Source organism: Cyprinodon variegatus, unplaced genomic scaffold (assembly GCF_000732505.1).
Source record: "Cyprinodon variegatus isolate N-32 unplaced genomic scaffold, C_variegatus-1.0 Scaffold99, whole genome shotgun sequence".
NCBI classification, from domain to species: Eukaryota; Metazoa; Chordata; class Actinopteri; order Cyprinodontiformes; family Cyprinodontidae; genus Cyprinodon; species Cyprinodon variegatus.
In genome coordinates this window covers 1,506,339-1,524,646 of record NW_015150552.1, presented here as the reverse complement: position 1 = coordinate 1,524,646, position 18,308 = coordinate 1,506,339, and the positions used below count along the sequence as shown (strand labels likewise).

At 41.1% G+C, this 18,308-nt stretch overlaps 1 protein-coding gene across 1 annotated transcript in view; it reads left to right on the top strand.

Annotated features, from left to right (window-relative positions):
* The window catches only part of LOC107084420 (fibroblast growth factor receptor-like 1), a 44,007-nt gene extending 27,516 nt beyond the window's left edge, over positions 1 to 16,491 (top strand). Inside the window, exons 3-7 of the mRNA XM_015374243.1 lie at positions 4,086 to 4,358; positions 9,689 to 9,757; positions 11,558 to 11,842; positions 13,818 to 14,171; positions 15,321 to 16,491. Of these exons, the coding sequence (XP_015229729.1) occupies positions 4,086 to 4,358; positions 9,689 to 9,757; positions 11,558 to 11,842; positions 13,818 to 14,171; positions 15,321 to 15,754 (1,415 nt within the window). The 3' untranslated portion in view covers positions 15,755 to 16,491. The remainder of the gene's footprint in view (positions 1 to 4,085; positions 4,359 to 9,688; positions 9,758 to 11,557; positions 11,843 to 13,817; positions 14,172 to 15,320) is intronic.
* Positions 16,492 to 18,308: the final 1,817 nt, after the last annotated feature.

Here is an 18,308-nt window from a genome sequence, read left to right as displayed (position 1 = left end):
GGCATTTCCGCCAACAGATCTGTCACTCCCTGGATGCCTCCTCTTGTTGGACCATTTTCTGTGACCCCACCGATGGTTGTGCGCGAAAAACCCAGCAGATAAGCAGTTTCTGAAATACCGTGACCAGCTCGTCTGACACCAACAACCATGCCACGCTCAATGTCGCTTTAATCACCTCTGTCCCCATTCTGATGCTCAGATTGAAATGTAGCAGATTGTCTTGACCATGACCAGTGTCATTAACAAGAAGTTGGACAAGTGTACCTAATAAAGTGGCCTTTTAGTGTACATTCAAACTGGGTTTGGTGCCAGGATGCCAGCCAGTTTAAATTATTTTCTACCAGGAGCAGTGGGCAGCACAGCACTAGCACTCCTCTACATGTTGCTGCACACTGCCTTTGAGCTGGCAGAAAGATGATTGGTACGTTTTTCCATTTTTGACAAGAAACATAAATTAAGCTGCCTGGAAATATTTCTAGTTTTAGAAATCACACATAAAGTGAAAAAGCTTTGTGGAAATGTTGAAAAAAATCCTTTAATCAGAAGAATGAATCAGTGGCTTCCTGCTGACACGTTCGTCAACGCTCCACAAACAGCTTCTTAGAGTTGGAGAACAAAAATATGTTTTTGTTTCATTTTATTTTCTTGTCTCTGTTAATTTTTCCCAGGCGGATATTTGATCCCTCGGGAAATGTGTTTTCAGCTTAAACAGAAGAAATGTTGCAGCCGGGTCAAAGTGCTTTGACAGTTTGCTTCAGGAGTTGAATAAGGGCTATTTGTTCAAGAAATATGTTGAGGTTTTCACAGTGCAGTCCAGGCCTGCTGTACCACAAGCCCAAACCCTGACCCATTTAAGACCCCAAAGCAGATCCCGCTGAGGAGCAGCACTGAGCGCCTTTGTTCTTATTTTCTGCCACTAAATGAGTGAGAAACAACCAGCTTCCAGCCAAAAATGCTGCGGTTACACTTACTCCTTAGACAGAAACAATGACACTTCTAATTTTCTTGGCGCAGCAGGCCAGGAGAGACAATCTAGAGAGAAGGAGGAAGAGGAACTTTGCTTTTACACATGGCTGATAAAGACTCAAAGATGAAGGAAAATTTCTTTGGTTTGATGGCAACTTTTCTGTGTTTCTTTTATTCACCTCATCCAGTATTTATTTTTAAGGGAACTGGGCTCAATGAATGTCTTGATCAGACCTTGAGGTTTCTGGCATGGCCCTGCAAATGTGCTCCTTCATCTGTCTGTAATGAAGTGGACGGAGTAACCTGCTGCTGTAATGACCTTGCTGTTTACCGTATGTATGCATGAAATGCACCAAAGGAATGGGGCCCTGTGTGTGCTGGAGAGGCCATGTGTACTTACCCTCCCCGTTGCTTTTACTGCTACCAGGCCGGCCGTTTGTTCTTAGGCACAGACGTGGCTCTGTGTACTCTGCGGTTAGATGAAGCTACAGGGTCTAGTTGACTTTCCTCCCCCTCTGTCGCCTTCTCAAGCTTCTGTTTTCTTGTGTGTCTGCTCTCCTCAATGATTCTGGGTTTTGTTTGGTTTTTCGGTGTTGTTGGTGGAGGGGTTAGTCGGGGGCTCTGTTCAGGCTTCCTAACACCATCACAGGGTGTTTCGACCCGGTCCACTGCACCAGATCTGAGGGAGCAGCCATGAGCCAATTAAAAGCTGTAGAAATGGCTGCTGTCCACTTCGCCCCCCTGAATCCTCCACCCACCTCATCGCTTTGATCTCTGCACGCTAAACACAGAACCAGAGCCAGAACAGTTTACCCTCTATGCTAACAGAGTGGGCCCAATTATTACAATCTGGCTTATAGCTTTCTGGCAAATCAGTAGAAAATTGACCAACTGTCTTTTTTTCATCTTTGCCGACTGTTCAAGGACTGTCTGAAAAATCAAGATTTAATTTAAGTGTTTTTCTGCAGATTCTATTGAAGTTGAAGTTACTCAAACAATTTTCTCGATTCCTCAATTTCAGTTTTCATAAGGTTTAATTTGAGAAATTCAGAATAAGCCAGATAGAGACTTAAAGTCAAATAAATAGAATTGGAACAAAATGATAGAATACAAGTTCAGATCTTTATTAGTCAGACTGCACTGCAAATCTCTGATCCTAATTTAGGTTTGATTTTTAAAAGGCACAATTTCACTGAGACTTCCATGAACAATTAAAAGAAAATTAAAAATTATTATTTAATTTAACTGCTTTTGCTTTATTTAAATATTTTATTGACTTATAACAAAACATTTTGAAACTTTTATCTCATTTTGAGAAATTTTTCCTTTTTTTGTACATAATAACTGATGCACCAAGCTATTAAGGTCAGATGTCATATTTTTTTTTACATTTTTAATATTTTATAGAAAATATGTGAAATATGTTGTTACACTGTATTTAATCTGTCTCATATGTATTTGAGGAGAGTAAATACTTTTATTTAAGATGCAAAGATCTCTGGAATGCTTTCACATAAAAAATGGCCTGTTTGTGGCTACACGGTTGATTAAAGGTTTTTAATGTTTTGATAGCCAGCGATGATGGAAATTGTTTTCTGCTTGCATTATTTGAACTTAATTTTCTCATGTGCAACAATATTTTACTACATAGGTTAAGTAAAAAAAAGTCTCTCTATTTAGAGGATGAGCTTCCTTTAAAAGCAAATCCATGCTGTTCGGTACAAGCTACTTTAACCTAAGGGGTTCCTCAAGGCCTAATACTCAGCCTATTAGTATTTTTCATTTTATATGAATAAATAAATGAATGAATGCCTTAAATATCACTGCTTGTTAACATATAATAGCATTTACTGTCTCCCTGATAAAACAAAACAAATAGAAATGAATTCTCCAAAACATTCTCGTCCAAATAACAGGCAGTGGTTAAAAGTATTTAACTCTAAGTTAAATATAAGAAACTTATACATATTATTTAGTTCCAATAGGAAAAAGCTAATGGGTCATAGCTATTTCTTAGTCTGAGAGTTGAGCGTTTAATGGCTCCATAGTGGTCATTAATGTAAATATAACACTACACATCCGGGTTGGCAAGGATGTTTAGTGTCTTTAAAAATCCTACATGCTATGATCTGTAGATGTTTTCCAGTAAAGGCGGAGTAAGTCCAGTGATTAATATGCTGATATGTTTCCCCCTTACAGATATTGTTCCTTCTTTTACTGACATCTCCTTCCTGTTATATGCTGATGATATACAGTTGTTTGTCTCATTTGAGCAAAACAAGTTCCATAAGCTACATAAATAGATTGCCTGCCTAACTTGGGAGAGTTGGTTGGCTGATAAGTGTTTATTTTTTGAAAGAATTTGAGTAAAGTAAAAAAAAAAAAAAGAAAAAAACTGGCTCAACCTGAAAAATGTTTAAACAACATAAGCCATCCAAGTACAGTTTGTGTCATTTAGGAGTTATTTTTGTTTCCAACCAAACCTATTATTCACATTTTTTTATTAAGGAGCCATAAAAACTGTAGTGTTTTGCATTTTGCTTAGTTCAAAATAAAACCTCCCTAAAATCCTCCTTAAAAGCAGATAATACCATTAGTCAAACAAAGTGGTGGTGGTGTGGTGATATGGGCTGATTACCTGCTTCAGGATCCACATGACTCTCTGCAACTGATGGATCCATAAATTGTGCTCTTATCGGGAATCTTAAAGGAGAACCTTCCACCTTAAATCCAAGCGTTCTCGGGTTATGCATCACATGCCTAGTCAGTGACTTAGTCAGAAAATCAGCTGATTGAGGTGCTGTGGTATGACCAGAGGCTGTTTATGGTGAAAGCCCTCCACTCTGGCTGAATCTAAGCTATTCTGAACAGATAAGTGAGCTAAAATGTCTTATTTTATTCAAAACGGTAAAAAAAAGATTAATACTGTAATTTTACAGTATTAGATTTAATCAGATTTGAGTTTTATACTGGTGTTAGTATTTAATTTTTTTGTTACTAACCATACGTTTTCATTTTTATGTTTCCTGTACGTTTTAGGTTTTATATTTGACCTTCAGCCGTGCGGTGCGCTACAATCACTTGATAGGTAAATTGTTGTTCCGTATTTGTGTCCCCAGGACCTCCTCGGGTGTCTGGCAGGGTCACTCATAGGCAGACGGCTCGGTTGGGAAGTGCCATCAAGCTACCGTGTCCGGTGGAGGCAGACCCACCTCCCCTCATCCGTTGGACCAAAGACGGACGCACTATTCACAACGGCTGGATCCGCTTCCGTGTGCTCAGGATGGGCCTGAAGATCAAGGAGGTGGAGGCCGATGATGCTGGGACCTTCAACTGCCAGGCGACTAACGGCTTTGGGAGCGTTAACATCAACTACACCCTGATCATCATCAGTGAGTATGCTCCATATTGAAATGCAGAGTGGCTGTACCTGTCTTTTGATTAAACAGGTCCTGATCTGCTGGTTCTCCCAGCACCGTCTCTCCGTGTTGTGTGACTATTCTCTGCAGAACGCGCCTCTGGTTAAAGACAGCATCACTCAGATTTCTGGTGCTTTAGGGACTGATCCTCTCATCTCTGTATCTCTCCGTCCAAAGTTAACAGCAGTCTGGGATATTGTTTCATGCTGCTTCATCCTCTGTGACTCAGTTGGATCTGGTGCTCTTCCTTTTCCCCAGGCTACTCTTTGTGCAGGCAGGAGGTCCACAATAAGAACCATATTCAGCGTAAAGTGCCGGTTTGCCTCAGAGCTCAGTGCAGAGCTTCCAGGATTAGGGACAGTCTGACCGAGGCTGCATACAGCGCATTTCCTCTGCACCAAGGCGCAGCGTGCTGAATGAGAGGAGTGGAGCGTGAAGGCTGTGTTTAGCCTAATTACTCTAAGATGCCTAATTAGCCCCAGAGTCTGCTGTATCTCACACGAGGAGTTTCACCCTGGCCTCGTGATGGCTGTGCATCAGAAGCAGAGCAATGATCAGGAAAAGTGGGAGAAAAAAAAGCGTGCCGTGCACAAGAGCGTGAGTCAAGTTAATTCAAAGCCTGGGTGTCAGCTGATTGTGTTTGAATTAAAGGCTAAAGATGTTGGAGCGCAGCCATGTGTAATGCCAGGGTTAAAAACAGAGCATATTAAACAATATCAGACATCGCCCTTCGGGTTTTTACAGTAGACACCTGTTAACACCAGTTTCATGGTTTATGGAAGTTTAGAGGATTAATATATATGGTGCAAATATGCAGTACTTTTGGTTGGGTGTTATCAGTGTGATGCAAAATTTTTTTCAATAGTTCAGCTGTCTGATGGCTGTGGGGAAGAAGCTGTTGCAGAATCTGCTAGACCTGCATCAAATGCTGCGAAGCCTCTTCCCAGAGAACAGCAGGGAGAACAGTCCATGGTGGGGGTGTGAAGAGTCATATATATATATATATATATATATATATATATATGTTTATAGACACATCTATAATATATATAGTTATATATAATCACACACCTATTTATTGATAATACTTCAAAGTCTATATATGCACATCTATATACTGTAATTTTTGGACAATAAGTCGCAACTTTTTCCCCATTTTTCGACCTTGCGGCTTATATAACAATGCGGCTTATCTATGGACTTTTACAGCTAACGGCGACTAGGATAATACCTAAATCTATGGATTTTACCATCCAACATGTTGACGTCACATTTGCTTCAACACACAAGTACGGTAGCCGCGAGTGCAAGAATGGTCCTCCAGAAGTAGACTTCTACCGTGAGTGGTACGTGATAGACGTACATTGCGAGCGCAAGACATTTTGTGTGTAAACATAAAAAACCTGCGTCTTATAGTCCGGTGCGGCTTGTATATGTACAAATCATGCAATTTAGCTTCTGTGGCTTATATTCAGGTGCGGCTAATAGTCCGAAAATTACGGTATCTGAAAATAAAAGCGTTTACTGTATGCAGGCTAAAAACCTTGAAAAAGCAGGGTCTTGCACAGCCGATCGACGTTCACTACAACAGACGTTAACTACTTTGTGCAACATACAACATGGCGGCGACGTTGAGGTGCGAACCTACGCCCAACGAGGCGTCTATGTACATATGTCGTTGTATGTTGAAATCATTCAATGAATCACTGAAGCTTTAGCAGATGTTGATGATAAAAACAGGCATTTGATTCTGATCAGGTTAATTAGGATGAGAAGGTTTTGACAAGCAGAGTAAGAGAAGGTGAGAATATGATTCCGAAGCACCAAGCATCACAGCTACATATAAACTGAAAAATTTAAATTGAGCCACTGCTGAATAATGTTTAGTCTGCATTAAATCTACGCGATGAGCTGCTTAGTCCTAGATAATGTTACCAAGTGAAAATATAAGGTTTGCTGTTAGTCTGAATCTGCTGTAGTGAAGGAGAGGCTGCAGTGAGATCAATCTGACCCGACTCTGCACATGGTTCTTCTCTAAAACTTTGGTTTTCTTTGGAATGAACTGCATCACATATTTAATCTGGAGACTTTCTGAGAAACTCAGTTCTTAGGATTTTTATCAGGCAGGCTTTTGCCCTTTATGGAGTTGTATTAAAGCTTTCTGGGCTCCTACTTAATCCTGACCTGCTCTTCTGTAATTCCTCCTCATCCCTGTGTGGTGATGAGTGCATTGCGTTGTGACCGGGGCGACGTCCACAGACTGAACACATGCTCCTGTGTTTCTGCTCTCATGTCCGTCATCCTGTTATAGCTGCTGGCGAGCTGCGGCCCCGCCGTTTGTTTTTGGAGGGGTGCATTTTAATCAGATTACAGGGCCTCGTTGTCAGAATACTGCCAGGATTGAAGTCAGCTTCGTAAAGTTCAAACAGTGAGCAATTTTCATGAGCAAAACTTTCCATTAATGGTGACTCAGCTAATTAATGTAGCTCCCTGCTATTAAGTGCTGTGGCTGCTGGTATGTTGCTCCAGAGGATCTGGGAGGAGTTTATTTATTTGAAGTTTTGTAAATGAGGGGTAGCCGGCTCCCATCGCAGCGCTGCGTGCAGCATCCATCACACAGGTTTGTTGTTTTTACTGGATCACAAAAACAAGAACTACAGTCAATCAGGATTGAGCGAGGGGGCCGACTAAAGCCTGGCAACTCTTCAAAAAGTTCAAGAGCATTCCTTTACAAACAAAACCAGCAGAATAGCAACTGAAAGAGGATGACGATGATGAGGGAGTGCGGGGGTATGTTCTGCAGAGGCAGTGGAGAGGTTTCCTTCTTCCCATCTGCCCTCCCAAGAGCTATCTGAGGAATCTGGTCCGTCGGTGCAACATGGCGCCTCCTCAATCCCTCCAGCTGGCTGTTTGGGCCCTGTTTGGAGGGGGGTGTCCTGACAACTGGCCCCATCAGCCCCAAAGGACTGCTTCCTGGGGAGGCCAGTGTATGCAACTGTCCCTGCACTCTCTGCAGATCAAATCCCAGCAGGTTTTATCTCGGCATTAGTAATGGATTGTCATATTAACATTTAAAAGTTTGGATGTAATGTTTATGTCTGTATGGGTGATGCAGGAGCCACATGGTTCTCGCTGCACTTCTTACTTCTGCTGGCTCTCGTGATGCGTTTTTTAAAATGTACTCGCCTCTGGAGAGGTTCGCAGGCCAGCCACCTTCCGTCCAGCTGACCGCATGTGGTAGCTGTTTGGAGATGATGAAAGGCCACTGTGTCAAACTTTCTGTGGACATTAGCACGTCCTTGATCACATCTGGAGCAATTTATGGTCCAAAATCCTCTGGCCCCGTGTTTTGACTCAGCTGTCTTTGCTAAAACCTCTTTCCTGTGGCTGGATTTGTGAATGAAGTGAGAGGGAATGGCGTCAGACCACAAACACTGGAGGGACATCATGAGTGGATTCCAGTTGGAAGGAAAGAAAACAAAAACTGATGACATTTTAACAAACTTAAAGTTTTTAACCTCACTTTGGGCTGGGTCTGAATCATGGGTCTTGTAATGTTCACTGGTCTGCGTAGTGAGCACCAACACCTCAGAGCTGACCTTTCTTCTGCTTCAACTGCTCTGCTCCTGAAGAAGTCCTCGCCAGGCATGTGGAACCACGGGACGGCTGGTCACGCCCTTTCTTACAACATTTTGCTTTCTGAGTAAACTATACATCTTTTTTATCAAATAAGAGTTGGAGATGTTCTGTGAATTCTGAAGGACTATGTCTCTCTTTTCAGGTTAGGATTTAAAATTGAGAAAATTATCAAACCTTTTTTTGTCTGAAATGATAAATATTCCTTTTTCCTGCATGAGCAGACTTGGTATCAACTTAACTTCTTTCTAATTTGTAGTAATTGAATATTAAAGAGTTTAATAAGTTACATTTATTACTTGAGCTATATATTTAGGTTCCAATATTGATTTTCTTTGTTTGAGACTAAATAAATATTAGGTTTAGAAAAAAGCATAAAATGAATGGCTTCTCTAATCTGTGACAAAGTTTGTTAATTGGTAAAGAAATTATAATTTCAGATTCTGGTGATAGAATATTGGAATGAATTTTTCTGAAATAGCTAAATCTATGCATCTGCCATTAAACATCAAACTTCTGCAGCTCTCTCAGCCTACTCCGAGCTAAGACAATAATGACATATGGCAGCATTGCAGGTTCATATGCACAAAGAAGGCCATTGTTCAAAAAAATCACAAAAGAGTAGAGAGGAAACAAAAATTTTAGTCAAAAAAAAAACCCAACAAAAAAAACAGAAGTCAGAAAGAAAACCCCGGCAGCGCGGGACCATGATCTGTTTAGATTGGGAGGTTGAAGAACTGGCAGGAATGTGGAGAGCCCAAGTGAGCAAGAGGGAAATACTTCTTCCATCGGAGGCTGGAATGGGTTATTATCGTTGGCCGGTTAAAGCCCCTTCAAATAGCCATGACATCATGGCTGGGATCGGTGCTGCAGGGGACAAACAAAGGAGGGTCTGTACCCAGAGAACCCAGGAGAGCTCCAACGACTCTCAGAAGGAGGCAGAACGGTTGGGGTTAGAAGTCACATCTGTTCTCTTTACCTGACTCAGTCAAACCATGAGAGGGAACCAAGTGTATTACTGCATGTAGAGGAATCCAGCATTTAGTTGCAGGAGAGCCAGAAGCTAAAGTCACACACAGAGGATAGAGGCAGAATAAGTAACCTCTTTTTCAATGCAACAGTTCACTCACAGCGGTCATTATTCAAACACTGCACATCTGTTGGTGGCACATTTTTAATCTAGAGAGCATTACTTAGAAACGCTGACTGGAGGAATCTTCTGCTTAGTGTCTCCGTCTGCACTGATCCCATAGAGAAACCTGACCTGCTCATCAACTCTTCACCCGAAAGGTTGGAGCACATCTGAAAGTGTCGATTAGGTTTCACTCATCATAATTTCTTTAAGCCCAGTCTTAGCCTCTGCATGATGTCAGCCGGTGACTTAAACCCCACAGCTGTCTGCTCTAACGGGGCTTAATAAAAAACGATCGTATTACTTCCAAATGCAGCAGAGCGTGACCCGAGCATGCAGCCTGCGCAGAGACGCCATGATTAACTCTGCAGTTACTCACAGACTCTGACAAAAACAAATTTCTGAAGCCAGTTTGATTCTTTAACAGCAAGAGGGTCAGAAATTACAGCTTTTCGGGACATAAACTGTTATCTCGGTGTATGATAGTTGCAGGAAATAATGATTATGACTGATTTCTCTCTCATGTTGTTCGCAGATGACTCTCATCCTGAGAGCACAGGACCAGCTAGTGAAGCAGAACCTGAACCAGGCGGTGAAAAACTGGGTAAGAACTCCAAGTCCTGACGTTCTGCTTTCAACAAATTTCTACTTGAACTTTTCCATAATTCTCAAACTGAGTTTTATCAGGCTTTAATACAACAGACCAAAAACCCGATTACTTATAAACATAAAGGAAAACAATACATGTGTGTCATTTTTTTTTACAAATAGAAATCTGAACAATCTTATGGCACATATTTTACTGTGATCCCAGAATATAAGAGGTTTGTTGTCAGGTAGAACTGAACAAACAGCATCATGAAGCATCATGCTGTCAGCGAGGATCACAGCAGACAGGTCAGACAGGAAGTTCAATTAAAGCAGAGTAAGGCTTTAAAACAATATCCCAGACTTTGACCATCGTTCAATCCGTCATCCGAACACGGAAAGAGGATGGACCAACGCTAAACCTATCAAGGCACAAAGGTCATTTTATTCTGACAGGGAGGGGAAGGGGATCATTAATCAGCATAGCCAACAGAGATCCACAGCTAACACGTAAGAGTCCTAATGACAACTATATGTAAAAAGCTCCTATAGCTGTAAAAAGCTATAGGAGGCAGAAAAGCTGTGATTGAGGCAGAGCGTCACCTTAACAATTGTAAACAATAAAATGATTTGGGTTGAAGCTCATTCATGTACTATGATGGACTAGTCAAAGTTCAGGCCCCAATCAGATTGACCTGATGCCACCTGTCAATCAATCCTAGGGGCTTGTCAGCACCTGACCAATCAGTGATGTTGAATTGAAACGTCCCTCCCCTGCAGAAATGCAACATTTCCAGTATTTTGCATACAAAGACGTAGCAGAGATGCATAATAAAAGGCTAAATGTTATCAGCATCCAAATTTAGAGACACATTACTATATTTAGAGGATGGAATGCAGTTGGTTCTATTTCTAAAACCAAAAAGCAGTGATTGAAAACTTAGAGAAATGACCAAAAGTCTGCTGCTTACAGCTCTAAGCAGTAGCTGCCGGTTAAATGTCTAAACGAACCGTCTTTGTCATAATTACATTGTTGGCTTATGTTTAATTTGGAAAAAGCTTGATTAATTACAAAGTTGTGTGGTAATAAACTATATTAAAGGCAACGTGTCAGCATGGGCTTTTTAACATTGATTACTTACGTGATATAAATCCTCCTCTGGCTTATGTACTGTATTCAGTCGCCTGCTTTTGTAACTGTAAAGGACGTCAAACTCAAATTATTATTCTTTGTCTGTTGAAAGCGTGTGCTTTAACTTTTCTGTCTCGATTTACCCGTTGTCTTTGCCTTAATGTTTGCTGATCAGGCAAAATGTCTCATAAAATTCCTCAGGTGACATGCTTCACTGTGTAGCTGTCAAAGCTATGATTTATCTGACTAAACGCCTTTGCACACCACACTTTTCAGATTTTATATGTGAGACATTTTGAAAACCATGCATCATTTACTTTTCACTTCACACAAGTTAAAAAGTCCTAACTTTATTGCAATAAAATGTGAAACATTTAAGGGGGTTAAGTATTTCTGCAAGGTCAAATGTTAGGGATTTTACTGCATAGAATAAATAAATATTTTTTAGAGTTAGGAGCATTTTCAGTAAGAGACTTAGTAAGAATCTGAACAAATATTCAGAACAATCAATATATAAAGTGAAGCATGAGTAAGCGGTTCTGCGTTCTTTGCCATATTGCTTCTGACTTCTCTGGTAATGTTTACTGTGCTGATAAGGCTTTAAAGGCTACAGGTGCAACTTTCTGAATGTCCCAATTTATTCCAAACTGTATACATGGATTTCCCCTTTGTTTCCTCTGAAAGCTCGTCCTCGATTCACGCAGCCTGAAAAGATGAGGAGGAGGGTGATAGCATGTCCTGTAGGCAGCACTGTGCGCCTCAAGTGTGCAGCCAGCGGAAACCCTCGACCAGACATCATGTGGCTGAAGGACGACCGGCTTCTGACGGAGCAGGAGGTCGGCGAGGGGCGCCAGAGGAAGTGGACTCTGAGTCTGAAAAACGTGGTGCCAGAGCACAGCGGCAGATACACCTGTAGGGTGTCCAATCGAGCGGGAGAGATCGACGCCACCTACAAGGTGGAAGTCATCCGTGAGTATCTCAGTTCTCATCCCTTAGGAGGGAAAGCATTTCCACTGCCTAAAAACTGCCATCACTATGCTTTGCTGAAGGAATGAAGGTTTTATGGTTATGTTTACCACAATTGTTTCATAAAAGGCAAGGGAAGTTAATTTATATAGCACCATTCAGTGCAGAAACAATTCAAAGTGCTTTACATCAATTAAACAGACAAATAAAAGAACAATACAAGCAAGTATAGATAAAAACAGCAGGTAGTAAAGCAAATAAATCAGTTGGATCGCAAACAGCCAATGATATAACAGTCCTAAACAAATGGGTTTTTGACTTTGACCTGTCTGGGAGTTTTTTTCCAGCCAAGTAGAGCATAGGAACTGAGTGCTACAGAATCCCAGTAGTCAATGGGCCAGAGGTGGGGTACACACTGGATGGTCCACCAGTCCATCGCAGGGCCACACAGAGACACACAAGACAAACAACCACTCACACTCAGTCCTACGGGCAATTTGCAATGTCCAATCAACCTAACATGCAGGTTTTTGGACTGTGGGAGGAAGCCGAAGAGCCTGGAGAAAACCCACGCAGACGCAGGGAGAACATGTAAACTTTACCAGGAAAGGTCCTGGTTCCCCTGGGACTCAAACCCACACCACCGTGCTAACCACCAAACCACAGTGTCGCCCTTACAGACTAAAATAAGGATGTTAAAGTCTATCCTCTGAGTTACAGGAAGCCATTTGAAGGACTTCAGAGCTGGGGTGATGTGTTCTACTTTCTTAGTTCTAGTGAGAACACAGACAGCAGCATTTTGGATCAGCTGTAGCTGTCCGATGGACTTTTCAGGCAAACCTATGAAGACACTGCTGCAGTAATCAAATCTAGTAAAAATAAATGCATGAATTAGTTTTTTTAGATCCTGCTTGGACGTTTGTCCTTTAATCTTGAAATGTTTTTCTGGTGGTAAAATGCTGACTTATTTACGGCCCTTTTGTGCCTCTGAAGGTTCAGGTCTTAGTCCATCATGACACCAAGATTACGGCCATAATTGTTGGTTTCTAGATGTAGTAGCTGAAGCTGTGAGCTAACTGGATCTCTGCTCCTTTTCTCTGAAGATTATAACCTCAGTTTTGTTTTTATTAATTTGGAGAAAATTATAAGGCATCCACATATTGATCTCTTCTATGAAAATAATCAACGCTCTAATGGGTTCATAGTCACCAGGTGACAAAGCCGTGTGTCGTCTGCATAGTTATGGTAACTGATGTTGTTTTCTGCTATAATCTGAGCCAAGGGGAGCAAATACGGAGAGGCCCTAGAATGGAGTCTTGACATAAACGTCCCTGTTCTTTAGGTAGGATTTAATCCAGTCCAGTGCTGTACCAGAAAGGCCGACCCAGTTTTCTAGGCACTCTAATAAGACCAAGTGATCAAAAGTCAACTGTTGCAGTGAGGTTCAATAATACCAGTACTGTAATATTATTATTATTCAGTTTTTGGTTGTTAGGTGGCAAAAAGTGGAAGTGGAGTTCAAAGGGTGAAAATACTTATGCGACCCTCTGGCCGCTCTGACTCTAAAGACAAACCTTCCTTCCTCTCCTGCAGTCAGATTGTGATCAGCAGGTCTGGCTGCTTGGATGAATGTCCTCTCAGCAATTATGACCATGAGAAGCAGATTGAGGAAGCAGTCTGAGAGTGAGGGCTGGTGCCCCGCTGTTTGGGGGATCTGAACCAGCCAATCTGGAGCTGATTAAAGCCCAGCTGTCTGCCAGAACCGCCTCCAGCCCCCTGAGAAACTGTGCTGTACAACCAGGAGTACAGAGAGGAAACTAATCACACATACTTCTTGTGTTACATGTGGTGTTCCTGCCTCCCTCTCTCAATTACAAGCTCTTAGCTTTAGGCTGCTTTGGATGCCTTGCTCCTATCAGCAGATGTGCTGAAGCAGCAGAACGTGTTAGTGACGGTTCTTCTCATTGGGTCTGTGCAGAAAGGACCAGCTCCAAACCGGTTCTGACCGGGACGCACCCCGTCAACACCACGGTAGACTATGGAGGCACCACGTCGCTGCAGTGCAAAGTGCGAAGCGATGTGAAGCCCGTCATCCAGTGGTTGAAGCGCATAGAGCCTGATGAGGAGAGCCGCTACAACACCACCATCGAGGTTGGCGACGACAGGTTCGTGGTACTGCCCACAGGGGAGGTGTGGTCCCGGCCCGACGGCTCCTACCTCAACAAGCTGCTCATTACCCGCGCCAAGGAGGACGACGCTGGAATGTACATCTGCTTGGGCGCCAACACCATGGGCTACAGCTTCCGCAGCGCATTTGTGACTGTGCTTCCAGGTGAGACAAACATCCACCCACACAAATTAGAACAATGCTGAAAAATAATTTAAAAGGTGAATCTCTTTTATTACGTTGATGACTCAGAGTGATTCACTGTTCAACATAACAGCAGTTTGTTTAGAACAGAAAGATGTTAAAAAACTTCCTGATCACTGCTTACTGATCTGTGATGGGCTGCTAAAAAACGAATTTCTAAGCCTTTTTTTGTGTTAAAACTGATCCATGATCTCATACTGTGTGATAAGTTAGCTACACATCACTGCAATACATCTCCCTATCATGATGCTTCACAGTTTGCTATGGTTTGAACTCAGCAGTCAGTGTGATAAACCGTCTGCAGGCCTTAGACCCAAAAGGTCCAATCTAGTTTTCATCAGATTCTAGCCTTTTTCAGCAAAGATTTGTTCTATCAATGTGGTTTTAGCTCCTCCTTATAACTGTAGATTCCTATTAATCTAATTCATGACTGCTTCTTTGCCCTTTGGGGTCTTCTTTTTAGAGTTCCCCTGATCAGAAATCAGTCAGATATCAGCGAAAAAGCCAATATTGATTTTTTTTTACATCTAAATTCTCTGATATCACTGAGCTTATATAAACAATCCACTGCTAGAATGAATTGGTTAATAGTAAAGTTGTATTGTGTCAGTAATCCTTCAATACTCAAAACTTTAATATTGGTACCATATCAGAAATTAAAAAGTAGCATCAGGACACCCCAACTTCTTTTTTCCATATAAACAGTAGATTTTGTGTTTCTTCTAGGTTTTAGAGCATTTGATATCCAATTATTTTCTTATTTTATTTTATTCACCTCAAATTATTCACAGATATACATATTTTTTTTCCCTGCAGGAAGTAATATAAGGTTTTAGATTAATAGTGAATCTGTGGGGAGAGCTAAATATTGGGGTGTTGACCTTCTGACCTGGAAAAGGCTGCTCTGCTGGTATAAAAAGGGCTTGAAATCTATCTAGCAAAGATCTTTTCATGGATTATTCAGGAGGCAGAACTAATCTTTTTATAGAGATTCTAACATGTTAGCATTAAGCTGTAAATGTATGTTCAGAGTTAACAGAGCTTCACCTCATATCATAAAACAATGCAACTCATTGAGCTCTTCCATACGTGTCTCTCTTTTCTTTACAGACACAAAGCCCCCCGTCTCTTTGCTCCCGGCCAATTCCAGCTCCCTCCCCTGGCCCGTCATCATCGGCATCCCTGCCGGAATAGTCTTCATCTTTGCCACCGTCCTGCTGTGGTTTTGCCAGAGCAGAAAAAACTGCCCCCCACCCAGCGCTCCCGCCCCGCAGCCGCTGCAGAGCTCCCACCGATCCCCGTATAGAGAGCGGGACCGGGGCTGCCCTGCTCCGTCCTCCAGCTCCTCCAGCCCAGATAAAGACTGCATGAGCTCCATGAACTATGAGGAGTACCTGGCCCAGAAGCAGCTCCTCCTCAGCCAGGCCGGACCCAGCATCCCGCCCAAAATCTACCCTAAAATCTACACGGACATCCACACACACACCCACTCTCATGTGGATGGGAAGGTTCACCAGCACCAACACATTCATTTTCAGTGTTAGCCTCAGCTGTTATGAACTGAGCAGGTACGGACTGAAGTTCCCCAGACCTCCTTCCTCTAGATCAGTTGCTTAGAAAACTGTGTGCAGCTGATGGTGGCCAGTTTGTTATCAGATCAAAAACTCACATTTCGGTGCTCTTTTCTACCTGTTAGAAGCTCACGCTTATATAACAACCCTTTTTGTGCACTTAATACATAAAGCTCCTTTTTACTGGATCTCCGTCCAGCTGCGGTTTTCTAATCCATCTGGAGGTTTTCCTTAACGGACGTTTGGATCTGACGAGCTCTAAGGAGGCAGATGAAAACGGTACTAAAGATTCACAGAAAGGCTGGTTTAATCCTCCAACTCAGGTTGTTATTTTGTTTGTTAAAGATGCATTTGTTAGGAATGCTGACCACTATGCTGCCGTTCTTCACCTCACTTTTCTGTTCCTTTTGAAAAAAACAGGCCGGTAGCTCTTTATAGCGTGCAGATGTTCCCAAAGACTGCAAGGGTGGAGGGGTTGTGTTCCCACCCTCTGTGTAAACTGTTCTGGTCCTCTGTAATCTTCATATTTAACGTTCTGTCTGTAGGTTCCCATTATTAGTCTTTAGCATGTTGGGATGAACCAGCAGAGACCACCTCCTTATCCAACAACAGTTTATTAAGCTGTAGTCAGAATATTTAATTTATTTTCTTAAAAATGTATCAAAGGTTTATTTTTCAGAGTAAGGCATTTTTCATATCTATGTGATATTAATAAAGTATACTGTTTGTGTATTGTACTTTTTTTAACTCATTTTGTTTCAGTTTAAGCCAACTCAACCAGTTGTATTATTTGGGGGAATTATTTCTGACAATCGTATTTTTCCATATTTAAAGTTCAAAGGGTCCCAATATTTAGGCATTTCAGTAAATCAGAGTATCATCAACAAAATAGAACTCCAGTAGTAAAACTCAATGTTTGCGCCCCAGGCTAATGTTTCAGATCTCTAAACACATTTTTATTTCAGACAGATTATCCTGAGTAACCATTCCAACTAATCTGACCGTAAATGAAAAGTTATTACACCCTAATAAGTTGTCCCTCCAACTGGTGATTTTTTTTTTTTCACTCTTTGCATAAATGACCCGTTAAAGGTCACAGAGCAGAAGTTTAATCAGATTTTGGGTAGGACACTCCGAAGCTTTAATGTCAAAAGATTCTAGCTGGAAATTAAGGAGAATTCATGGAAAGTAGGTCTGGAGCATCCAAGTATAACTATATCTGACTGTATTTTATTTTTTTTTCTGACGTGCAGTTTGTTTTACTCTAGATGTAACAAGATTCTAAACTCGTAAAACGTTCCAGAAAAGGTTCTTTTTCGTCAGCAGTGGTTTTCACCCTACTAAATCACGACCTCTGACCCCAACTGAAGCCTGAAACAGTTTTGTGAAAAATATTTGAACAAAAACTGTTTACTGCCAGAATCAGTGCTAAATCAGGACTCCTTTGTATGAATTGCCCATTTTGTGAACATGACAAACACTGGAACAAAGGTGGGTAGAATACCCAGAAAATGAAGTAAAATAAAATAAGAGTAGCACATTTTTAACTTTTTCTTTGACTTTAGTAATAATGAAAATGTAGTCATCCAAGAAATTACTCAAGGAAAAGTATTTGGTAGAAAGGTTACTCAAATACTGAGTAACTGTTGGATGATAAAATCTGATTTAATGTTTATAAATTATGCTGGCAAATAGGTTTTATGTGCAAGTTCTGGCATTTTAAAGACTCATATCTTAGGAATAACAATAAATGTCATGAATATAAAATAATAAACTCATGCAAAAGAAATACTTTTACCAATTTTCCCCCAACATAAAACTTAGAAAATCAATCATATGAGAACTGTACTGTATATATTAGGACAGGTAAACAAACCTCCACTGTTAATATCTATTGTTTATGGTTTGTTTACTTCATTTTGGTTCAAATGAATCACAGAGAATAGTCAGATATTTTAGTCAAGTAAGAGGAGCAATGCTTTACAAGAATATTACTGAATAAAAAAAAGTATGGCAGTCAAGTAAATGTAACTAATTACTAGCCGTAAACAGTAAAAAAGTGACATATCTGACTAAATTATCACCACCTGGAATCAGTGAATTTGCCACCAATCTACTCTAGGTTCAGGGAATTAGATTTTCAAATAAAAATATAACAACTTCAGCAGCAGTTGACTCCAAACTTCTTCCTTCCTTTAAATCCTCCATATGTAGGCATCTCATTTGTTGAAGATAACTGTCTGCGGTCTTATCTGATACGGTCTGGCAACTTTTAAATGCATTCCCACTCCAGCATTGAACCAGATCCACTAATCTGCAGATTGAGCTCTGCAAAGGGAAAAGAATATATCTGAAAGTTGAATGATCGGGGCTCGAGCTCCGAGCTTTTAGGCCATTTATTTCAGTGTTAAGTATCCTTCTAGTTGGTCTTTTATTCAAACTCTACCTTTTCAGAGAAATTGAATCAAATCTGTAAACCAGAAATAAAACACTTGACCTTTCTGCACCCAGGTAAAGATCTAAGAAC